Source organism: Panicum virgatum, chromosome 5N (assembly GCF_016808335.1).
Source record: "Panicum virgatum strain AP13 chromosome 5N, P.virgatum_v5, whole genome shotgun sequence".
In the NCBI taxonomy this organism is placed as follows: Eukaryota; Viridiplantae; Streptophyta; class Magnoliopsida; order Poales; family Poaceae; genus Panicum; species Panicum virgatum.
Genome location: NC_053149.1, coordinates 34,668,073 through 34,688,415, shown reverse-complemented (window position 1 = coordinate 34,688,415; position 20,343 = coordinate 34,668,073). Strand labels below are relative to the sequence as shown.

At 52.4% G+C, this 20,343-nt stretch overlaps 1 protein-coding gene across 1 annotated transcript; it reads right to left on the bottom strand.

The window, feature by feature from the left end:
* Positions 1-10,902: 10,902 nt before the first annotated feature.
* Positions 10,903-12,170, bottom strand: LOC120676697. Its single transcript, XM_039958027.1, has one exon. The coding sequence runs from the start codon at positions 11,671-11,673 to the stop codon at positions 10,930-10,932; it is 744 nt and encodes a 247-aa protein (XP_039813961.1). The 5' UTR covers positions 11,674-12,170; the 3' UTR covers positions 10,903-10,929.
* Positions 12,171-20,343: the final 8,173 nt, after the last annotated feature.

The following is a 20,343-nucleotide window of genomic DNA, read 5'->3' as shown; positions in this document are numbered from 1 at the left end:
GTTGAAGATTCTTGGCATCAGTCCTTGGAGGATCATGCCATTAGCATGCTCCACTTGCCCGTTTGTCTGTGGGTGTGCAACAGCCGACCAATCCACACGTATGTGGTAGCTGTCGCAGAACGCCAAGAACTTCTTGCCTGTGAACTGGGTGCCGTTGTCGGTGATGATCGAATTCGGGACCCCGAACCTGAAGACGATGTCGGTGAAGAATAGAACCGCTTGCTCGGATTTGATCCTGCCGATGGGTCGAGCCTCGATCCATTTGGAGAATTTGTCGACCGCCACCAGCAAGTGGGTAAAGCCCCCGGGCGCCTTCTGCAGCGGACCGACGAGGTCCAGTCCCCACACAGCGAAAGGCCATGTGATGGGGATGGTCTGCAGAACGTGCGCGGGGAGGTGCGTTTTTCGAGCATAAAATTGGCAACCCTCGCAGGTCTGCACGACGTCAGTGGCGTCGGCGACTATGGTGGGCCAGTAAAAATCTTGCCGAAACGTGTTACCCACGAGGGTATGTGGCGCAGCATGGTGGCTGCAGACACCAGCGTGGATGTCGCGGATCAGCTCCTTGCCCTCGGGGATGGGGATGCATCGCTGCAAGACTCCCGAGGGACTGCGCTTGTATAACTCGTTGTCGATTAGGACGAAAGACTTGGCCCGCCTGGCGAGGCGCCGTGCCTGAGCGCGGTTCGAGGGTAGGACCCCTCGAATCATCCAGTCAAGGTACTGGGCGCGCCAATCTTGTGAAGTTGGGGCCTCGTCGATCTCTTTTGCTTCGGCCTCGTCCGCAGAGGAGGTCCTGAAGTCAATGTCCATGGGCTTGACCTCGTCCGCCGGGGGGTTCCCGCCGGAGGGCCCAGCGGTCGAGGGAACCGGCTCCGCCGGATCCTTGAATTTGACGGAGGGCTTGTTTGCGGGGACGGTGGTCCACCCCGATGCGATCTTGGCTAGTTCGTCGGCATCCTCGTTATACTTGCGCGGGACGTGATTGAGTTCTATGCCATCGAATTTGTCCTCGAGGTAGCGCACTGCTTTGCAGTATGCCTCCATCTTCGGGTCGTGACAGCTAGATTCCTTCATCACTTGATCGATGACGAGTTGAGAGTCACCGCGCATGTCGAGGCGCTTGACGTCGAGCTCGATGGCGATGCGGAGGCCACTGAGGAGGGCCTCGTACTCTGCCATGTTGTTAGATGCAGGGAAGTGCAAGCGTATTATGTATCGCACGTGATCTCCGAGGGGTGAGATGAAGAGGAGGCCTCGTACTCCGCCATGTTATTAGCTGCAGGGAAGTACATGGTCCAGCATTCGGCCTGGATTTGCGGTGGGGGCAGCTGAGTGTCCGTCCACTCAGCCACGAAGTCATCCAAGACTTGGGACTTGATGGCTTTGCGGGGGGCGTAGGTGAGAGTTTCTCCCATCAGCTCCTCAGACCATTTGGCAATTCTACCCTCAGCTTCCCTGTTGCGGACTATCTCTCCCAAAGGGAAAGACGAGACCACGGTGACGGGATGGGCCTCGAAGTAGTGGTGCAGCTTGCGCCGAGCCAAAACCACTGCGTAGAGCAACTTCTAAATCTGCGAATAGCGTGTCTTAGTTTCAGACAACACCTCACTGATGTAGTACACCGGCCGTTGGACGGGCAGAGCATGGCCCTCCTCTTGTCTCTCGACAACGACCACCGCGCTGACCAGTTGGGTCGTCGCAGCTACGTATAGATAGAGGGGCTCGCCATCCGTGGGTGGTGTGAGAATGGGGGCGTGAGTGAGCGATGCCTTCAGCCTGTCGAGGGCTTCCTGAGCCTCGGGGGTCCACGTGAAGCACTCGGTTTTCCTCAAGAGTCGATACAGGGGTAAGCCTTTCTCGCCGAGGCATCCCATGACCCTCTATACCCCCTTTAGGTCTCGTATCGGTCCCATCCGAGCGATGGCCGAGACTTTCTCAGAGTTGGGTTCGATGCCCCGCTGGGAGACAATGAAGCCCAAGAGCATGCCTCGAGGCACCCCGAACACGCACTTCTTGGGGTTGAGTTTTACCCCTTTAGCCCTTAGGCAATTGAATGAGATCCGGAGATCAGCAACTAGGTCGTCTGCCTTCCTAGATTTTACAACGATGTCGTCGACATATGCCTCTATGTTCCGCCCAAGATGGTCCCCGAAAATGTGGAGCATACACCGTTGGTATGTAGCTCCGGCGTTTCTAAGGCCAAAAGGCTTCGTAACGTAGCAGTACATGCGAATGGTGTGATAAAAGAAGTCGCGAGCTGGTCGGACTTTTTCATCTTAATTTGGTCGTAACCGGAGTAAGCATCAAGAAAGGATAAAAGTTCACATCCCACAGTTGAATCTATGGTTTGATCAATACGTGGCAAAGGAAAGGGAACTTTCGGACATACTTTATTTAAACTAGTATAGTCTACACACATCCTCCAGTTTCCGTTCTTTTTCTTCACTAATACAGGATTAGCTAGCCACTCGGGATGGAATACCTCCTTGATGAATCCGGCCGCCAGAAGTTTCCGCAACTCCTCGCCGATCGCCCGGCGCTTGAGCTCGTCAAAATGTCGCAGGCGCTGCTTCACCGGCTTGGAGTTGGGTCGGATATCAAGGGAGTGCTCGGTGACCTCCCTCGGTATGCCAGGCATGTCCGAGGGTCTCCACGCAAAGATCTGCAATGCCTTGTCGTCAGGGTGGCTCGGGTCGAGGAGCACCTTCTTGATACCCTCAGCGGGTTCGAAACTCCCCGCGTGTTAGTGCGTGGAGTCCAAAGCCTCGCTTGCCATTCTGTCGAGGGTGGCTGTGGGGGCCTCGTCCTCCGCTTGAGCCTCCGCGTGCTCAACGCACTCAACGTCGCACTCGTAGGCATGCTCGAACGAAGAGCCGACGGTGATGACACCCTTTGGACCCGGCATCTTTAGCTTGAGGTAGGTGTAGTAGGGGATGGCCATGAACTTGGCGTAGCAAGGACGACCAAGAATGGCATGATAGGATCCCTGAAACCCCACCACCTCAAAGGTGAGTACTTCCTTACGGAAGTTGGCTGCCGTGCCGAAGCAGACAAGTAGGTCGATCTGGCCAAGGGGTTGGACGAGCTTCCCCGGCGCAACACCATGAAATGGTGACTTGCTGGGGCGAAGCTTGTTCAATCCAATCCCCATGAGCTCTAAGGTGTGGGCGTACATGATGTTTAGGTTGCTGCCTCCGTCAATGAGCACCTTGGAGAGGCGGGTGTTGCCGAGGATGGGGTCGACAATGAGCGGGTACCGTCCCGGATGCGGGACGTAGTCGGGGTGGTCCTCGCGGCCAAAGGAAATGCTATCCTTCGACCAGTCGAGGTAGGATGGCGTGGCCTTGGTGACGGAGAAGACTTCCCGGCGCTCACGCTTGCGCTGCCGAGAGGTCATGTTCGTCGTTGGTCCTCCGAAGATGAAGAAGGCATTCTCCACCGGGGGGAACTCGTCATCTCCACCTTTGTTGCCAGCATCCTTCTTGTCCTTGTCTCGATGCGCGACGCGGTTGTAATACTTCTTGAGCATCTCGCACTGCTCGAGGGTATGATTGACTGAGCCCTTGTGGTAAGGACACGGCTTCTTAAGCATGTCGTCGAACAGGCCGCCACCGCCTCGAGGGGGGCCTCGAGGTCCTTTGCGGTCCGGGGTGGCAGCGAAGGCCTCCTCAGAGTCCTCTGCCCGCCCCGATCTATGCTGGTTCGGTGGGACCAGCCTCTTTCCTTTCCTCCCCCGCTTCTGTTTCTTGGCGGGGCGTTAGGCTTGGAATTGCTGCCCTCTGCGGGCGCATCTTCCTTGCGCTTGTTCGGTTTATCGTCAAAAATGGCACCAACAGCCTCCTCGCCGAAGGCGTAGTTGGCGGCGGCGTTGAACAACTCGTTGGTGTTGGTGGGTCGGCTTCTCACAAGCTCGTGCACCAGGTTCCTGCACGTCGTACCCTCGAGGAAGGCGTTGATGACCTCGACGTGGGTGACGCTGGGGAGCTCGGTGCATTGCTTGGAGAAGCGCCGCACGTAGTCGCGCAGGGACTCGTTGGGCTTCTGGCGACACCCTTTGAGGTCCCAAGAGTTCCCAGGGCGCACATATGGGCCCTGGAAATTGCCCACGAAGATCTTGACTAAGTCGGCCCAATTGTGGATCTGGTCCGCGGGCAAGTGCTCGAGCCACGTTCGTGTGGCGTCAGCAAGGTGAAGAGGAAGGTTGCGGATGATGACCGCGTCGTCTATTGCACCGCCCAGCTGGCATGCTAGGCGATAGTCATTGAGCCAGACTGCAGGATCTGTCTCGCCCGAGTACTTGATGAGGGTGGTGGGCTGTCGAAAGCGCGGGGGGAAAGATGCAGTACGGATCTCCCGGCTGAACACCTGGGTGCCCGGAGGCTCCGGTGACTCGCCCTGTCATGCTCGGGGTCAAAACGTCCACCCCGTCGAGGGGTGTATTTCCTGCCGCCCACGATGTAGCAGGCGTCGCCATCGTCGATGTGCCCGCGCGTGTCATGGAGTCGATCCTTTGCGGGAATCTTTCTGAAGCGGTCGTGCAGCGAGGGTGCCTTTGCACCGGGCGCCACGGCTGCCTTGCCCTTCCCTGCTGGTGGAGTGTGCACAGAAGCCTCATGGTCCTGGCGTGTAGTCCCACCGGGCTGCTCCGGGGCTTTCGAGCGCGTACGAGATGCAGAGCTCTCGGCCTGCTGCACGGCGGCTTGCTCGATAAGCACCTGTGCCTCGCGGCGCAAGTTGCGGCCGGAAGGCGTCGATGGCTCGGGCATTGCTTGGAGTAGGTAGGCCACAGCGACAAGTTTTTCGCCGGCCGTCTTCAGTTCCGGAGGTTTGTCGACGTTGTCGTCGACTAGGATGCACTCCTGGGCAACGCGCGCCGCCGCCTAGGCATGTGCACCACATGCGGTGCGCTGCTGCTCGATCGCGGTGCGCAGCTCCTGTGTCTGCTAGCGTTGCTCGTCGAGCTTGGCTTGAAGCTCTTTGAGCTATGCCAGCTGTGCTTGCTGCGCTGCCGAGCTTGACGAAGAAGAAGGGGCCGCAGGTGGCACCACCGGTTGGTTCGCCTGTGCGTCCGCCCCGCCGTCCCCATCGTCGCCCTGGGTATTGTCGTTTTGCTCGTCCGCAAGATCGGCCATGAAGCACTCCCGAGTGGGATTGTACTCCCCCTCACTGGAGTCCTCAGAGCAGGTGAGGCAATAAGCCGTCGCGAGCTGGAACGAGCGGAAAGCATCGGGGTCACAGACCCCAAAGTAATCCTTGGCCTCCTCAGCCGTGAAATTGTTCATGAAGAAATTGATGTCATCGGCGATCGAACTCGCCGTTTTGGGGTAGGATTCGTCAGGAGACGACGTGATGAGGTTGCGGATCGACAGAAGATGATGACCCGACAGATCCTCATACTCGGTGAAGTTAGTGCTGATTGAAGAAGCGTAGGTGGCAGCGTTGCGCATCCCGAAGGGAAAGGGCGGCGGCGAGGTCGAGGCCCCCCTGGGAGGCGCTGGTGCTGCAATAGATGATGATGCCGGCACAGACGACGCCGAGGCGTGTGATGACGAAGCGGTGGCCCCGTTGGCCGCGATGATGAGTTGCGACATGCCAGCCTCAACCCACATGGGGGGAGCTGTGGCATGCCGCACGGCGCCGCTCCGCGCGTGCTTGTCGCGAATGCTGGCCCGAGCGCCTGTTGCACCGGGCTGGTGAAGTCGGAGTGACGGGGTTGCGTCTGGACGAGAGGAGCTCCATGAGGTAACCATTGCCGGTTGCTCTGAACTCGAGACTCCCGAACCAGATCACGTATCCCGCTGGGAGCGGATCCGAGAGGCCCATGGGATATGGGTTGGATCTGCCCGCCATCCCTGGAGATCAAATGAGAACAAGAGAGAAAATGTCACGCAGCGAGCCCCTACCTGGCGTGCCAACTGTCGGTGTCCCGACCCGGGGGTCCGGATCCCAAAGAGTAAATGCTGCATGTTTCCTCATCCCAGATGTTGATGCAAGAGGCAACACAGTAACGCACGGATTTATCCTAGTTCCGGCCGCGTGGCTGTACGTCCAGCAAGAGGGTGTGCGAGGGCACTGTATTATCTTGCACCCGGAGTGCTTGTAGTAGGGGGTACAAGCGAAGTGAGAGAGGGAGAGAGGCTCCAAGTCTCTGCTAGAAGAGGGGTTGAGCATGGCGAGTAGCGATGTTGGGGCTAGAAGCGAGTATGTGCTCTGCATGCGGTGTAATGCCTAGAGAGCCGATCGACCCCCTTAAGGGAAGCCCGCCTCCTCCTTTTATAGACACAAGGAGGGACGGGCACATGTACAGGGGATCGCGGAAGTCGTTGTTTCTCCCCGAGCTGTGGGGATACAACAGTTGAGTACTGTGGGAAGTACACTGTGGGGTATGGCGTCGGGTGTGGTGGTTGTCCTTGGCATCGTCTTTGACCTCGCGGAGATCGCGCCGGCGTCCTGCCAACCCCAGCAGGCGGCATGGTTGTTGCTGTAGGGTGTACAATCCTCCAGATGTGGCGTGATGGCGTTCCGTGGGCCCTGCATGTGTCTTGCGTGCTCCAGCGGTAACGGGGCACGTGGCGATCCCGGAGCCCCCTGGACGAAGTGTTGGCGTGCGCACTAAGGAGGTCTGAGGGTCGCGTGGAGGTCCCAGACTCCTCGAGGGGGGAGGTCCGGGCCCTCGGCTGCTAGTGATGGGAATCCCTATTTGAGGGGGCGTGTGGCGACACCGGACCCCTCCCCGAGCAGGAGGCGGGTCCGGGGCCGGCCATATGTGTGATGAGGTGGAGTCCGGACGGCCGGAGTTGGCGGAATAGTAATGGGAACAGTGCCGAGCCCAACTCGTCCCACGTCGCAGGTTCCATAGTGCCGTCACAGCGTCCGGGATGGCGGAGCAGTGATTGGAGTTGGCGGATGGGACTCCAGTCACAGCCACTGTGGGGAATGGCGGCCTGACGCCGTCTGTCCTAGGCACTGAGGAGGAGTGGCTGGCACTTAATGCCTCCGTACGACGGGCGGGTGAGCGGCAGGGACGTTTGTCCCTTACGCTGAGGGGTGGCCTCGAGCGAGGCGGAGATGCGGCGCCCGCTCGAGGGTAGGTTCGCTACCCTTGAGCGAGGCGAGGGATGATTTTGCCCGCTCGAGGGCAGATTCGCTACCCTCGAGCGAGGCGGAGATGCGGGGCGCAGTCGAGGGTCTCGATGGGAGCCCTTGAGCGAGGCGGAGATCGCTCCGCGGGTTCGAGGGAGATTCGAATGGGCCGCATGCTAGGCTTCTTTGAGTCCTTTCCTTTCTTCCAGATTGGAAGGAGGCCGTGGGCCTTCGTGGGCCCAGTTACCTAACGTGTGTTTGCATTTTTTAGGGTGACCTTAGTGACCCGTGTAGCGAAAATGGCCTCTCATGCCATATTTCAATATAATGTTTTGGCGATTGATGACACACGCAACACTTGAACTAATGTGTTTGCTTAGATGATATACTCAGGCTTTTAGGTTCAAGTGATGACAAAGAGAAGAGAGGCGAAGCTAGGCCCGAAGGGCCGCCCCTACGGGGGTTCCCGACGCCATTAAGAAATCAAGTCACCGGTTGAACCGACGCCAAGCAAATTACACACGTCGGTGCATTGACTTGAGCACGTCTGGGAGTTTTAGTATCACCGGTTAAACCGACGTAAGGCAAAATGTACTCATCGGTGCAATGACAGAGATGGCCTGCGGGCTAGGGTTTGGCACCGGATGAACCGACGATAGGAAGTTTGAATACGTCGGTGCAATGGCAGAAGCAGACCAAGAAAAATGCATACATCGGATGAACCGATGATGCACCGGTTAATGGCGTCGGTGCAGTTGTCCAGAGAGTTTGTTTTTCAAGGATCAGAGGACAGTTGCACTCACCAGTTAAACCGACGCTAATATTACATACACCGGTCGATTGCGTCGGTTGATTGCCCGTACACGTAACGGCTAGTTTTCAGTGGGCAGTTTAGTATCACCGGTTAAACCGACGATGACAATTTGGGGAGCATCGGATTAACCGGTGTTAAGCACATTTCTGGCAGCTTTTCTCCAACGGCTATATTTGCTTGTGCTGCCTATATATACCCCCAAGGCCGGGTCATTTGAGTGTGCTGGAGTTCAAGGAAGTATACAAGAGCTAAAGATCATCTCCAACCACCATAGAGCTTCATTGTACATCATATAGGCTTAAGCACACTTGTGAGAGTGCTTAGTGCTTGTTTAGGCTTAGTTCTTGAGAGAACTAGCTTGAGAGAAAGTCTTGCTGCGGCAAGCAACTTGTGTACTCGTCGTGTGACCCTCCGACTTGGTGTGGAGTGGCAACGACACTTTGTGCGGGGAAGGAGGCCCCTACTTGGTGTTAAAGCTCCAAGATAGTGAAGACGGTGCCGTGGTGACGCTTCGAGATAGACGGTGGTGGTGACCTTGTCTTTGTGACTTGGCGTCACTTAGCCTTTGCTTGTCGGGAGCCTTGGAGGCGTGGCAAGACGGTGATCAAGCGAAGAGACTCGGCATCCCACTTGTTCTTTGTGAGCAAGTGGCCGTGGACGTAGGGAGGGACTTTGGTGTCCTAACCGAACCACGTTAAATCGTGTGTCTTGGTGTCTTCACAGGAGTTTGCATATCCTCTCCCTTACCGCTTTACTTACCGCATTACGTTTCCGCATTTACTCTTTCTTGCTTACCTTTACTTTCCTAGTTAGTTTGATTAGGATTGTCTATAGGTTGCAAGTCTTTTGGGGTAAGTAGAGGGTAGCATAGATAAACCTTAGTCATAACTAGCATGTGTAGGATGTGTTAGGTTTATCTTATGCAATTAGATTGAGCCCTAGGATAGAAAAGCGATTAGCGACCCTATTCACCCCCTCCCCCTCTAGGGTCGGACACCCCGGTGATCCTTACACCCCGGTTAGGGTGTCCCTAATCGTGGTACCCGACAGGTATACAACTGTCGGCAAAGAGGTCGTTTGCCGTGTGCCTTTTGTCGGGCACACGGCAAAGAGGTTGCCGTGTGCAATTTCTGACACCCGGCAAAAAATGAATAGCAAATAAAAAAAGGAAATCCATGCGGGCCCGGCAGCACTCCCGCCGCCGCCCGCACCCCCGCCGCCGCCGCTACTGCCATGCCGGCCGATGTCGCCGTTCGCTCCCCCGCTGTCGCCGTTCGCTCCCCAGCCGTTGGAGCCATTTGCGCCTCCACCGTCAATGTCGCACCGCCGCCGCCGCCGCACCGCAGCAGCCCCAGCCACACCCCCGCTCCGCCGCTCGCAGGCCGTTGATGGAAGGCCGGAGCTGCGCCGTTGCCGCTGCTCTCGGGGAGAGGCAGTGCCGCGCCGCCACAGGCCAAGGAGAGGCAGGGCCGCCACCTCGGGTCGAGGCTAGGGGGCGCGCTATAGGGAGGGGGCGACGGCGGCGGCGCACACGGCCATCCACAAGCGGGAGCGATGGCGGCCATCCACTTCGCAGATCCGGGAAGGGAGCAATAACGGCGGCCATCCACGTCGCAGATCCGGGGAGGAGAGGGGCCACACCATCGCCGGTGAGGGAGAGGCGGGGCCACGCGGCTGCAAGTCGAGGATGGCGAGGGCGCCGCCGCAGCTGCTCAGGGAGGGGCGAAGGCGTGCCGGCGCTGCTTGACGAGGGGTGGAGGGAGGGAGGGGCGCCGCCTTGGTAGGGGAGCGAGGGGTGCCGCCTGGGCCACGCCGGAGGGAGGTAGGAGCGCCGCTTCAGCCTCGCCGGAGGGAGGTAAGGGCGCCTCGCCGGAGGGGATGGAGGGGAGGGAGGGGCGGCGGCCGACGCGGTGTGGGAGGGGCGGTGGACGGTGTGTGGCGTTGTGTTCGTGTGTGAGTCGGCCCGGGAGAGGATAAGTAGTGGGGCGGGACGGCTTTGATGTGTGCTAAAGATCTGGCACACGGCAAACTAGTCTACTTTGTCGTGTGCCCATGATATGACACACGGCAAAGCAAACTAGTTTGCCGTGTGCCAGTACACGGCAAATGAGTATTTTTCCAATTTTATGCCTTTTGCACACAACTAAATTATAATTATCAAACGAATTCAAAAAATAACCAAAATTTGGCACGAAAGAATCTAAATTATGTGTTGCATATACAAAAAGTTTTGAAGTCAAACCCCAATTTGTCCGTCACTTTGACTCAAAATCTGAACGACTCCTTCTCAACTCAATGGATTTTCTCCGGAGATGCTTCGATTTGTAGGGAACGTACGTGATGTAAAACCTTGTCGATTTTTTACCACAGCCTCGATGTATGAAATCATGATATCATGACAAAATTTATGTTTTTCGGACTTTGTTTGCTTTTTATACAATTTTAAAACGATTCAGCCACATGTTTGTGGTCATGATTCGTGAGCAAGATGTTCGAAATTCCCTCCTATTTTATGGATGCGGCCTCACACTGGACTCAATAACATGAATATTATTTTTTGATTCATTATATTCCGTTATTCAAAACACTTGTAGTTGAAATTTGACTTATCCCCAAAAAATATGTTTAATGAAATAAAATGATTACATATAGAAAAAAGACCAAGAAAAATACCACAAATTAACATGGAGTACCATGTACAATATGTGGATAGCAGAAAAAATTCGGAGTGTGGAATCAAAAAAATTTTAAACACTTTGCCGTGTGCTAAACTTTAGACACACGGCAAAAAACTATTGCACACGGCAAAGTTTCTGATTTGCTGTGCCAAGCCAGGCACGGCAAAAAGCCTCTTTGCCGTGTGTTTTTATTTTTGCCGTGTGTTTCGCAGGCGGCACACGGCAAAAAAGACCTTTGCCGTGTGCCCAATTTTGTGCACACGGCAAACCCTTGCACACACGGCAAACTACCATTTTCCGGTAGTGGGAGGAGCACGAGCCAGGGTGCCAGGTGGGAGCAATCAAACAAGGTTACTCTGGTTCTTGCATGGAATATACACCCATGTCCATGCAATTGTAGCGGCTGCTGTCCTGCATCTTCAGTGATTCATTGCACCCAACATCATCTATGAAGTAGATTCTCCCTTCTCTGATCCCACTGTTCTGAGGCAGCTCACAAGCGCTAGAACAACCTCGCCCTAGGAAGAGTGCTCGACCATCCAAGCGCTCAAGCTCCGCCCATGAATATATTTCGAAGCCGTGATGATTTAACTTGATTTGGCATTCGAACACCCTGAAAAGCAGGGTCTGGCGCACATCACTTCCAGACCAAGTGAAGTACCTGCGCACCATTAGCAACCTGCCTCGTGACACCACGAGGTACCGGATTATGTAGACGGAGTCCGGCAGGGTCGAGAACACGTCGTCGTCTTCTTGCCCTTGCACCTTGGACCAGTACCCGTGTAGAGCCCGGACATCACTGGTGCACGCCACCGAGATGTCTTCTTTGTTGTTGATGAAGTGGAAGCCAGGCACCACGCCACCCTCGAAATACACTACATCTTCAATGCCGTAGAGGATGGCGCTCTTGGGCACAGTCCAGCGGGGTGTTCCATGCCCGTCGATTTGCAGGCGGCACAAGGCGATGCCGGGACGGTGGCCACACGTCATGGCGGCTGCGACTACGACGCAGCGTGCCACGGACGAGGGTGCTGCTGAGACGAAGGTGATGGCACGAATGAGCACGTCCTCCAACTGGCACCGCATCTGGAACATGGGGTGACCGTCCAGATGAAATCCCGGTGGGCATAGAGTGCCTTGGCGGATGAGCTGCTGCTCGCTGGGAAGGGGAACCTTCTCGCGGGAGAAGATATTGGCGGCCACGTTGTTCCCACCGCCCGGAACGTGTGCGGCCGCCGCCAGCCAGCCGCCTGGGTGGGATCCGCACAGGTGCGCGCCCGCGAGGTCGGCCGGGAGACGGATCCGGTGAGTTGTGCCTGACAGGAGGCAGAACACGGTGGTGACCGCGCTTCCGACGCCCGGGGATCAAAAAACGAGCCACGGGATCTGAGCTGGCGGCGCCTCCATTGAAAGACGTGCGGCGGCGGATCGACCTCCAGTGGCGGCAGATGGTGGCGAAGCTGGCGCGGTCGGCGATGCAGGGGAGGTGGAAGAGCACGAGAACGAGGAGATCCAGCGCCATGCTTTCCCAAGACCGGACTGCCTGCGCCGCCGGCGGTGGTGGAGACATCAAGCAGACTAGCAGAGAGAAGCAGCAAGCGGCTGCTGCGGTGTGTGGGTGTGAGGGGAATGAATGATTAGGGCACAAAGACTAATGATTGGATGTTGTTTGACTATGGTTGGAATGGGCCTCGATCCCCGTGGGCTCCAGTCATCATTTGCCCGAAGGGGGCCACATCCTCGCCCAGCCCATTTCCGATCTCTTGCTCTTCAATGTTTTTACCCACTAAGCGTTCTCTGCTTTTTGGAAGGCAATAACTAAGCATGTGTTTAGTTTCGACATATATTGAGTTCACCCGTATTATTTTTTAGATTACAACCAACATAATGTTTGGTTAGAGGGACGGATCTACTCTAATTTTTTTATTAAAAAAAATCTATATCACCCCCATTTATGGGGTGGACTACATAACACCCAACCTATGAAACGGTCTATATTACCCCCTGAACTTTCCAAAACCGATCAAATTACCCTCTAAAGCAGTTTTGAAAAATCATAGTAAATCACAGAAAAATCATAAAATAGAAAATACAATTGTGTTAGACTCCAAATGAGTAGATCTACACAGTAAACATATAATATGGTATATTTTAGTATATATTTTTTGCTGTAGCTTAAGATGTATGTTTTTTTATAGCTGTAAAAAAATGTACTAAAGTATACCATATTATATGTTTATTGTGTAGATCTACTCATTTGGAGTCCAACACAATTAGATTTTTTATTTTATGATTTTTCTGTGATTTACTATGATTTTTCAAAACTACTTTAGGGGGTAATTTGACTCGTTTTGGAAAGTTCAGCGAATGATATAGACCGTTTCATAGGTTTGGGGGTTATGTAGTCCACCCCCATAGGTAAGGGGGTGATATAGACTTTTTTCTTTTTTATTTAGTGCGGAGGGATTGTAGGGTTGGGATGGATGTCATTCCGCTAACTCCGTTAAAATCAATTACTCATAGGACCCGGTGGTCATTACGTTTTTTCATTTTCTCCATTGCCTGCTCTTGTTCTTCCTTGGCTTGACCGCTCCTCTGCTGCTCCCTACCTCCACCCTAAGTTGGCCGCCCTACCCTATCCTCTCCCTCGATGCGCCAGCCTCATTTGTGCGCCGCCTCACCCGCCCGCCCAACGCTGGCCACCGCATGCCAGCTCCCCTCTCCACCTGCTCCTCACAACATCCCCTAGCTTGCTCCCACCGGGCGTCCTCTATTTGCAGCCCAACTTTGCCGAGACCGAGCTCGCCCCGACGAGCTGCCCCTTCGTAGCAGCAAGCCCGAGCTCGCCCCGATGAGCCGCCCCTCCGCAGGAGCACGAGCTCTCCCCAATGCGTCGTCGCCCCTCCACCTGATCCCAATCTCCCCCTACCACACCTCACACTTCTCGCACACCACTGTAGCTGCAAGAGCGGGCTAGGAGCTCGGCCGCCGCCTGTCCATCCTCCGGTCACTCCACGTTGCCTCCACCCTACATCGCCTCGTGTAGACACCTCCTGCCCTCCTCGCCCGCGGGCATTTCACCACGGCCCTGCCTCTTGCTCCGCACGCCGTTGATGGGGGAAACCTGTTGACGGCCAAAATTGGCGGCAACCGGTCTAACCAGTACTCCCTAACAGTCTGATCTGTCCAGTCTCTGTAGACAAGCTGGCATGGACCGACCGGTCTGACCGGTGGGTCCGACCGGTCTGAATGGTCTATGAGGAGTCCCAGTGCAAATAAGGATTTTTTTAGATTTAGATATGTAAACATGATTTCTTGCGGGGTAAGTCCTCCCCACTCTATAAATATAAAGGATCATGGTGGACTGAGAAATCCAATCGATTAAAAACAAATACAACTACTACTTTTATCTTCTTTTGCCTTTTTCTCAAATCCTAGCTTTTCCAACATCCATTTGCTATTCTTCCTTTGTCTCTGTGACGTCCGAAGGCATTCTAGGTGGCCTTCCAATCATAGAACAACCATGCGCACGCTTGCCCTGATGGGGTCCCTCCCGGGCGAGCATTCGTCAGCGTTCACTGGTTTTCCTGGTGAACCGGTCTGATTAAGATGTCACATACTATACCGCCACTTAAGGTGTTAAAGCAGCGAGCTTATTGTAAATTTCATAATACTTTCTGGAATGCCACCAATGATTGTAATGTTTTGGGTAGACAAATTCAATCGGTCGTAAATGAAGGATGATGGTTCTTCATACCATGCAAGTTGATCAGAATCCTTTTCCAGTGCATACACTTGAGTTGAGGAATCCCAAAGTGTTCATTCGGCCAAGTCAAGACGAATCAACAAAAGGGAAAAATGTAATCATTGTTGATGAAAGGCCTGAGAAGAAGATGACGCAAAAGAAGGTCCCTCCATCTCTAGCAAAGGTCTCAACACTCAGGGGGCAAGACAAGAAAAAGAAGACCGACAGCAAGTCAACTGGTCTGACTAATTCTGATGTCAGTCTGACCGGTACCCCAACTAGTCTAACCAGTACCCAGACCGGTTTGACCAGTGCATCTAGAGAGGCTGGAAATTCTTCTAAGGCCATGAATAAAGCAAAACTGGGTTTTAAAGAACTCTTGGCCAAGTACCAGAGAGAAGGGGCCACTCAGAAGAAGAAGCAGCCAGATGAAGCCAAGGATGCCAAACCAGCATCGAGACATCAAGAACAATCGGTTTCTTGTTCACACCATGGTAATTGTGTTGCTGCGCCTTATGGGCCGGTTGCTCCCTTGTTTTGGTCATATCCTTTTTTCTATAGTCAACTCGCTCTTTAATTAAGCAAACCCAGGATCAGCACGTATCCTTATTTTTACATGACCAGGGATTATAGTAGGATGCATATACGGCCATATTACTTTCAATATCCTCCTATGTATCCAAATCATGCTTCATTACAAAGACCGATTGTTGCTAGCAATAATCTGGTCAAAAAAGATCTTGATTGCAGAAAAGAGGACGGGAGGAGTGCGAAGCAAGATTCAAAATATTTACAACCGAGGTGGTGTCCCTCAAGCTTGTCTCATACTCAAAAATGAAGGCTGCAACGTTTGCGAGAATAGGAAATAATGGAACAGCAAGTAGGCGCTGTGCCAGTGAAGTCAGCTATCATGACGAAAGTGTGGCGGCCGAAGCAGGTTGTTTCAACACCAACTTGAATAAAGCAAGTCATGGCCGATAATTGTTTATCACCCTTAGCACAAATAAATGGCCAATGTATTGTTAATCATCGCCCTTGGAAAATTTTGATCCAGAAGATTGTTTTTTGGAAACCAAGCTTTACAAAAAAAAATAGGGGGGCATATGTTGATAGCAAAAACTAGTAGCAACTGGTCTAACCGGTACGCCTAGGCGGTCCGACCGGTCTAGTCTCTGTAGATGGTCTGGCAAGGACTAACCGGTCTGACCGGTGGGTCCAACCGGTCTGACCAGTCTATGTGGAGTCCGAGCGCAAATAAGAATTTTATTAGATTTTGATATGTAAACAGGATTTCTTGCGGGGTAAGTCCCCCCCACTCTATAAATATAAAGGGTCACGACAGATTAATAAATCCAATTGATCAAAAACAACTACAAGTACTACTTTTATCTGCTTTTGCCTTTTTTCTCGAACCCTAGCTTTTCCAACCTCCATCTGCTATTCTTCCTTCATCTCTATGACGTCCGAAGGCATTCTAGGTGGCCTGCCGATCCTAGAACAACCCTGCGCACGCTTGCCCTGACGGGGTCCCTCCCAGGTGAGCATTCATCAGCGTTCACTGGTTTTCCTGGCAAACCAGTCTAACCAGTCCGATTGCCCCATGTAGGAAGTGCGAGCCCTTCCTCATGCCGCACATTCTATTGTGATCGTGTGTTGACCTAAAAAAGGCTTCAACAAAACCTAACCAAACATGAGTCGAAGTGGGTCGTAGTAATCCCGACCCACTTTGACCCATTGTTAGTGTCTCTTATGCTCAATCTGAATGGGTATTCTGCAAGCGCATAGAATGACCGGTGTAGCACTTTACCACGGAGTATTCCAGGGTATCGTGAAAATCCTTAGGGAAGCACTATGGTAAAGTATATCATAAATTGTAGTGACAACCTTTACTAAATCTATCGACCGACTAATTCAATAGGGGTAAGCCAGATAACGAATAGGATAAGTGGCCAGTCTATGACCGTCTGACACACAAGAGACTCTATACCTTAGAGAGGTAGCAACTAGGAGGACAACGAGCGAGAAAGGACACCTGATACACTTCTAGACTACTGAGCTAGCCTTACTAGAACTAATCTAAGTTTCTATCTTGATGCCGACAACCTAGAGCTTACTTCGGCGGCCTAAGAGAAGGACTCAAAAAGGGATGAGAAGGGAGTCCGACGTCTTTTGGCAACTACTGCTATGAAAGCACCAGAACGTGGTGGGCTACAAAGGACAGACAAGGCTATCACCACTTGCCGCCTACTACTGCGGTACCGTGGGGTGGAACACACTTCCTAGCTAGCATTGAGTCAAAAAACCACGTCTACTCTCGGTACTAGGATTTCTCTTAAGGCCTCCAAGAGAAATCCCCCTCGACCTAGCGAACTAACTTGAGTTCCCTAGTCTGGGCGAGAAAACCCGTAAGACAAGCTCCGACAAACAAGAAAGATAACTTAAACTGAAGTAGAGGTAAACTACTTCCGCAGACAAGTACTCGTAATTGAAAGGATAAAAGACTTGCAAAGAGTAAAAGCTGACCCAAGTAAATAAAGAAGATTACTTATATTAATAAAGTCGAAGCAAAAGGTACAAGAGCTTATACCGAGCTCCGATGATGACTCCGAATCCCCGACACAAGCTCGACTTGACTCTAACTCCCAACTACTAATCCTACTCTAGAAATGAGAGAGTGAAGAGAACTCCTTTGGTGTGTGTTACAAGTGAGGATTGGGGACCTATTTATAGCAGCTCAAGATTGGTAAAAGGGTAATCGCTACAAGAGTATGCTACCCCTAACTTGGCTTGAACTTCACACCAAAGGGGAGCCCCGGAGGCTGACAAGTGGGGCCGGGCGGCCTGGCCCTACTGCCATTTGTCCACAAACTTCACGTGGACATCTTTGATCAACTCTAGGACGTCGGTAAGTCGGGTACTTTTTTTTAGATGCCAGAATCTCAGGCCGCGTGCCTGGGGGAGGCTGGGCGGCCTGGTCTCAGGGCCTGTTGGCCCTCCGTTTCGCCAACATTGTAGATCAACGCTCCACATTGGCTCTGAGTTGAGTAACTTCCCCGTTTGACGATTTGGGCATGTGTGTTTGCCCGGTAGTTTTGGCATCGGTTTTTGGGCTGTTTTGGATTTCAGGCTGTCACGCCTCTTCCTAATGATTTGGATTTCTTTATGTGGTGGCAGCTGGCTGGTGATAGGATAAGTGCTAGTGTGTTGCAGGGGTTCAATACCGTAGTTGTTCTGGGAGCATGGTCTATTTGGAGGACTGGAAATGATACTGTGTTTGATAGGATCGCTCCCAGTGTTGATAGAGCCCTCTTGCTTGCACGGGATGAAGCTGAACTTTGGATGCTTGCAGGTGCAAAGGGGCTGAGTGCGGTGGTCGCGGTCGCATTTCCTGATTAGGAGTCCTATATAGCGACGGACTAGTGGTCACAGTGGTTGTTTTATTGTTTTTGTTTATCGGCATGTCTGTAACTTTCAAACAGTGAACCCAGGGGCTGGGGAGGTGGTGTGTGTCTTGGGTGCGTAGTGGTGTGTGTACTTTGGCTATTTTGGCCTTTTTTCCTCTTCTTAATGCAATGATATGCAGCTCTCCTGCATATTCGAGAAAAAAACGATTTGGGCGCTGACTTGTGGGTCTTTTGCTTGATCCCCATGCCTTCCGAGTCCACCAATTGAATCAGAGATAATTCCCTCATTCAGAAGCATTGTGAGCATGTCATGTTTCTCATGTAACAAAGGTGCACCCCTGTATGTTGATGTGTTATGCCGACCGGCGCGGTTGGGGTCGAGCGGCCTGGATTTTCTCCGTTTTCGACCATCTTTGGACTGTGATCTCCTGTAGGCACAACTCATCCAAAACATGTGGAACTTATTAGAATTAAATAAAACATGCATGGAACATGGTGCAAAAAATCAATTTATTCCCGAGAAATTGACTGTCAGAACGTGAAATAGTGGCCGTCAACACACCCCGCCCAGCTTAAACTTTTGCTCATCCTCGACCAAAGCTTAACGCTGAGGCTCGGTAGATCAGGAGTTGCATCAATATTTGCCCTCTGCAGGTACCCTACGCATAGCATTTTACTCTATCCATATGTATGTCGAGTAAGTTGGCTCATACCTATATGCTCTGGTCGATGGGACTTATTCACATTTCATCCCTTGTCTTGGGCGGTTGGAGGACTGAGCAACCTTCAACGGAATATTTTTTTGTTCTCCTGTTTAGGTTCATTCTTGGAATATTTACAAGTATGCACAAGTATGGTTAAGATTCTCTGAAGGTGCTCTCAATTGCTCAAGGTGTATGATCCTCACACGGTCGAAATTTGACCAACTTCTTCCTATTTTAAGGCTGATATGTGGAGTTTTAGGTAGGAAGAGTTTGGCATACCTTGATTACCTATATTCCCGAGCCGAAGAGTGGTTCGCGAGAGGTAGGTACTTGATCAAATTCCGATCTTATGGAATTTCAAATGACTAGGGGAGAGGGAGGAAATGGACTCACACTTTGAAAATGTTTTGGGTCATTTTATTTGAACTCCTCTTTTGAACTCTTTTGCTAAGGATCATGGGTACTTCTTCTTTTCATTATTTTTTTAGAAGATTGCTCCATGTCCTTCCTGATATATATTTTTTCCAGAGGGAATTTATGAGAAACTTTTGACCCTTTTGAAATGAATAGGCACATAGTGGAGATTTTGGGCTGAAGTTGTGGTGGAATTGTCTGGCGAAAGTGGATGGCAATACCCGGAGTAGGTGATTGTCATACTAGACATTTTGAGGCTAGCAATGAAATGGGTACGCGAAGGACAAAGGCCGGCAGCTGACAAGTACCTTTCCTCAAGCGCGAACTCACCATTCCACAAAGCACAAAGAAAATCAAGACAACCTATGGTAGCTCAAATAATAAGACATTGTTGACGGTCCTTAAGTGCTAATATGAACCGTCAACTCTTGCAGCATTTCAGAACTTTTCAGCACCAAACTTAGATATAGGGCTTATAGCTAACCAATTCCACGAGTTTTGGTGAATTGTGATCTGCAGGCACCCATTGTTGCATTCGGGCATAAACAGAAGTGAACACGCAGAGAAATACACAGATGATCCAGTCCTGCGTTTAAAACATACAAGAAGAACCCACAAACCATAGGAAATGGGCGTGCCACACAAGATGCATGACATGGACAACACAAGGAGCCCACAAGGAGTGCGTCCACCAAAGATGGGCCCAAACGGCCACGAAAAGGGGCCGGCCGACCCCTGGGCTTGGCCAACCCCCAAGTGAGCCCAATCAGGCCAATCTTTGACGTAGAGTGGCCCCTACTCTTCCTCAAGTCGGTGCCGTGGTGCATCATCCTTATCCCGGGAGATAAGGTTGCCATACAAAGGGTGACATGGAGTAGCCCCTACTCCTCCTAAACCAGTATAAAAGGGGGCCTCCACCCCCCTCCCACATTCATCATCCATCCACCATTCACATCTCATCCATTCAAGGAGGGAGTTAGAGTAGAGAAGCTCCACTTGTATCCTTAGTCTAGGGAGTGTGTGAGGAAGAGTACGGAGAAGAGTCGGACTTGTCGGGGTCTCTTCGGCTTGTACCTCGACGGATACAGTACGTTTGGAGTACAAATCCGGGTGCTTCTATTCAGTGAGTCTAAGTTAACTTATTCTTTTGTTCTCATTAGTTTGCGTGATCATCATTCGTTCTAGTAACGGATGCTCTAGAGGAGGGCCCCTAATAAAGACGGGATAACCCTGATCGACTCTAGAGTAGTAATCGACGGTGTAGACATGGTGTCTAGGACGGAGATTACCTTTGTTTGCTCTAAGCTCCACGGTGTGAAGGGGGTAGACGGCAGGTGGTGACAACCCTGTCCATCCGGCATAACAACAGTTGTTGCGTTTAGCGAAGTACCCGACGTTCGAGTCCAGCAGTAGTACAATAGCCGGAGGTCCTTGGCAGACTAGGGTCAGACCGGTGCCCAAAGTGAACGAGTGATAGCATGAGTTTATCTTTCTTAAA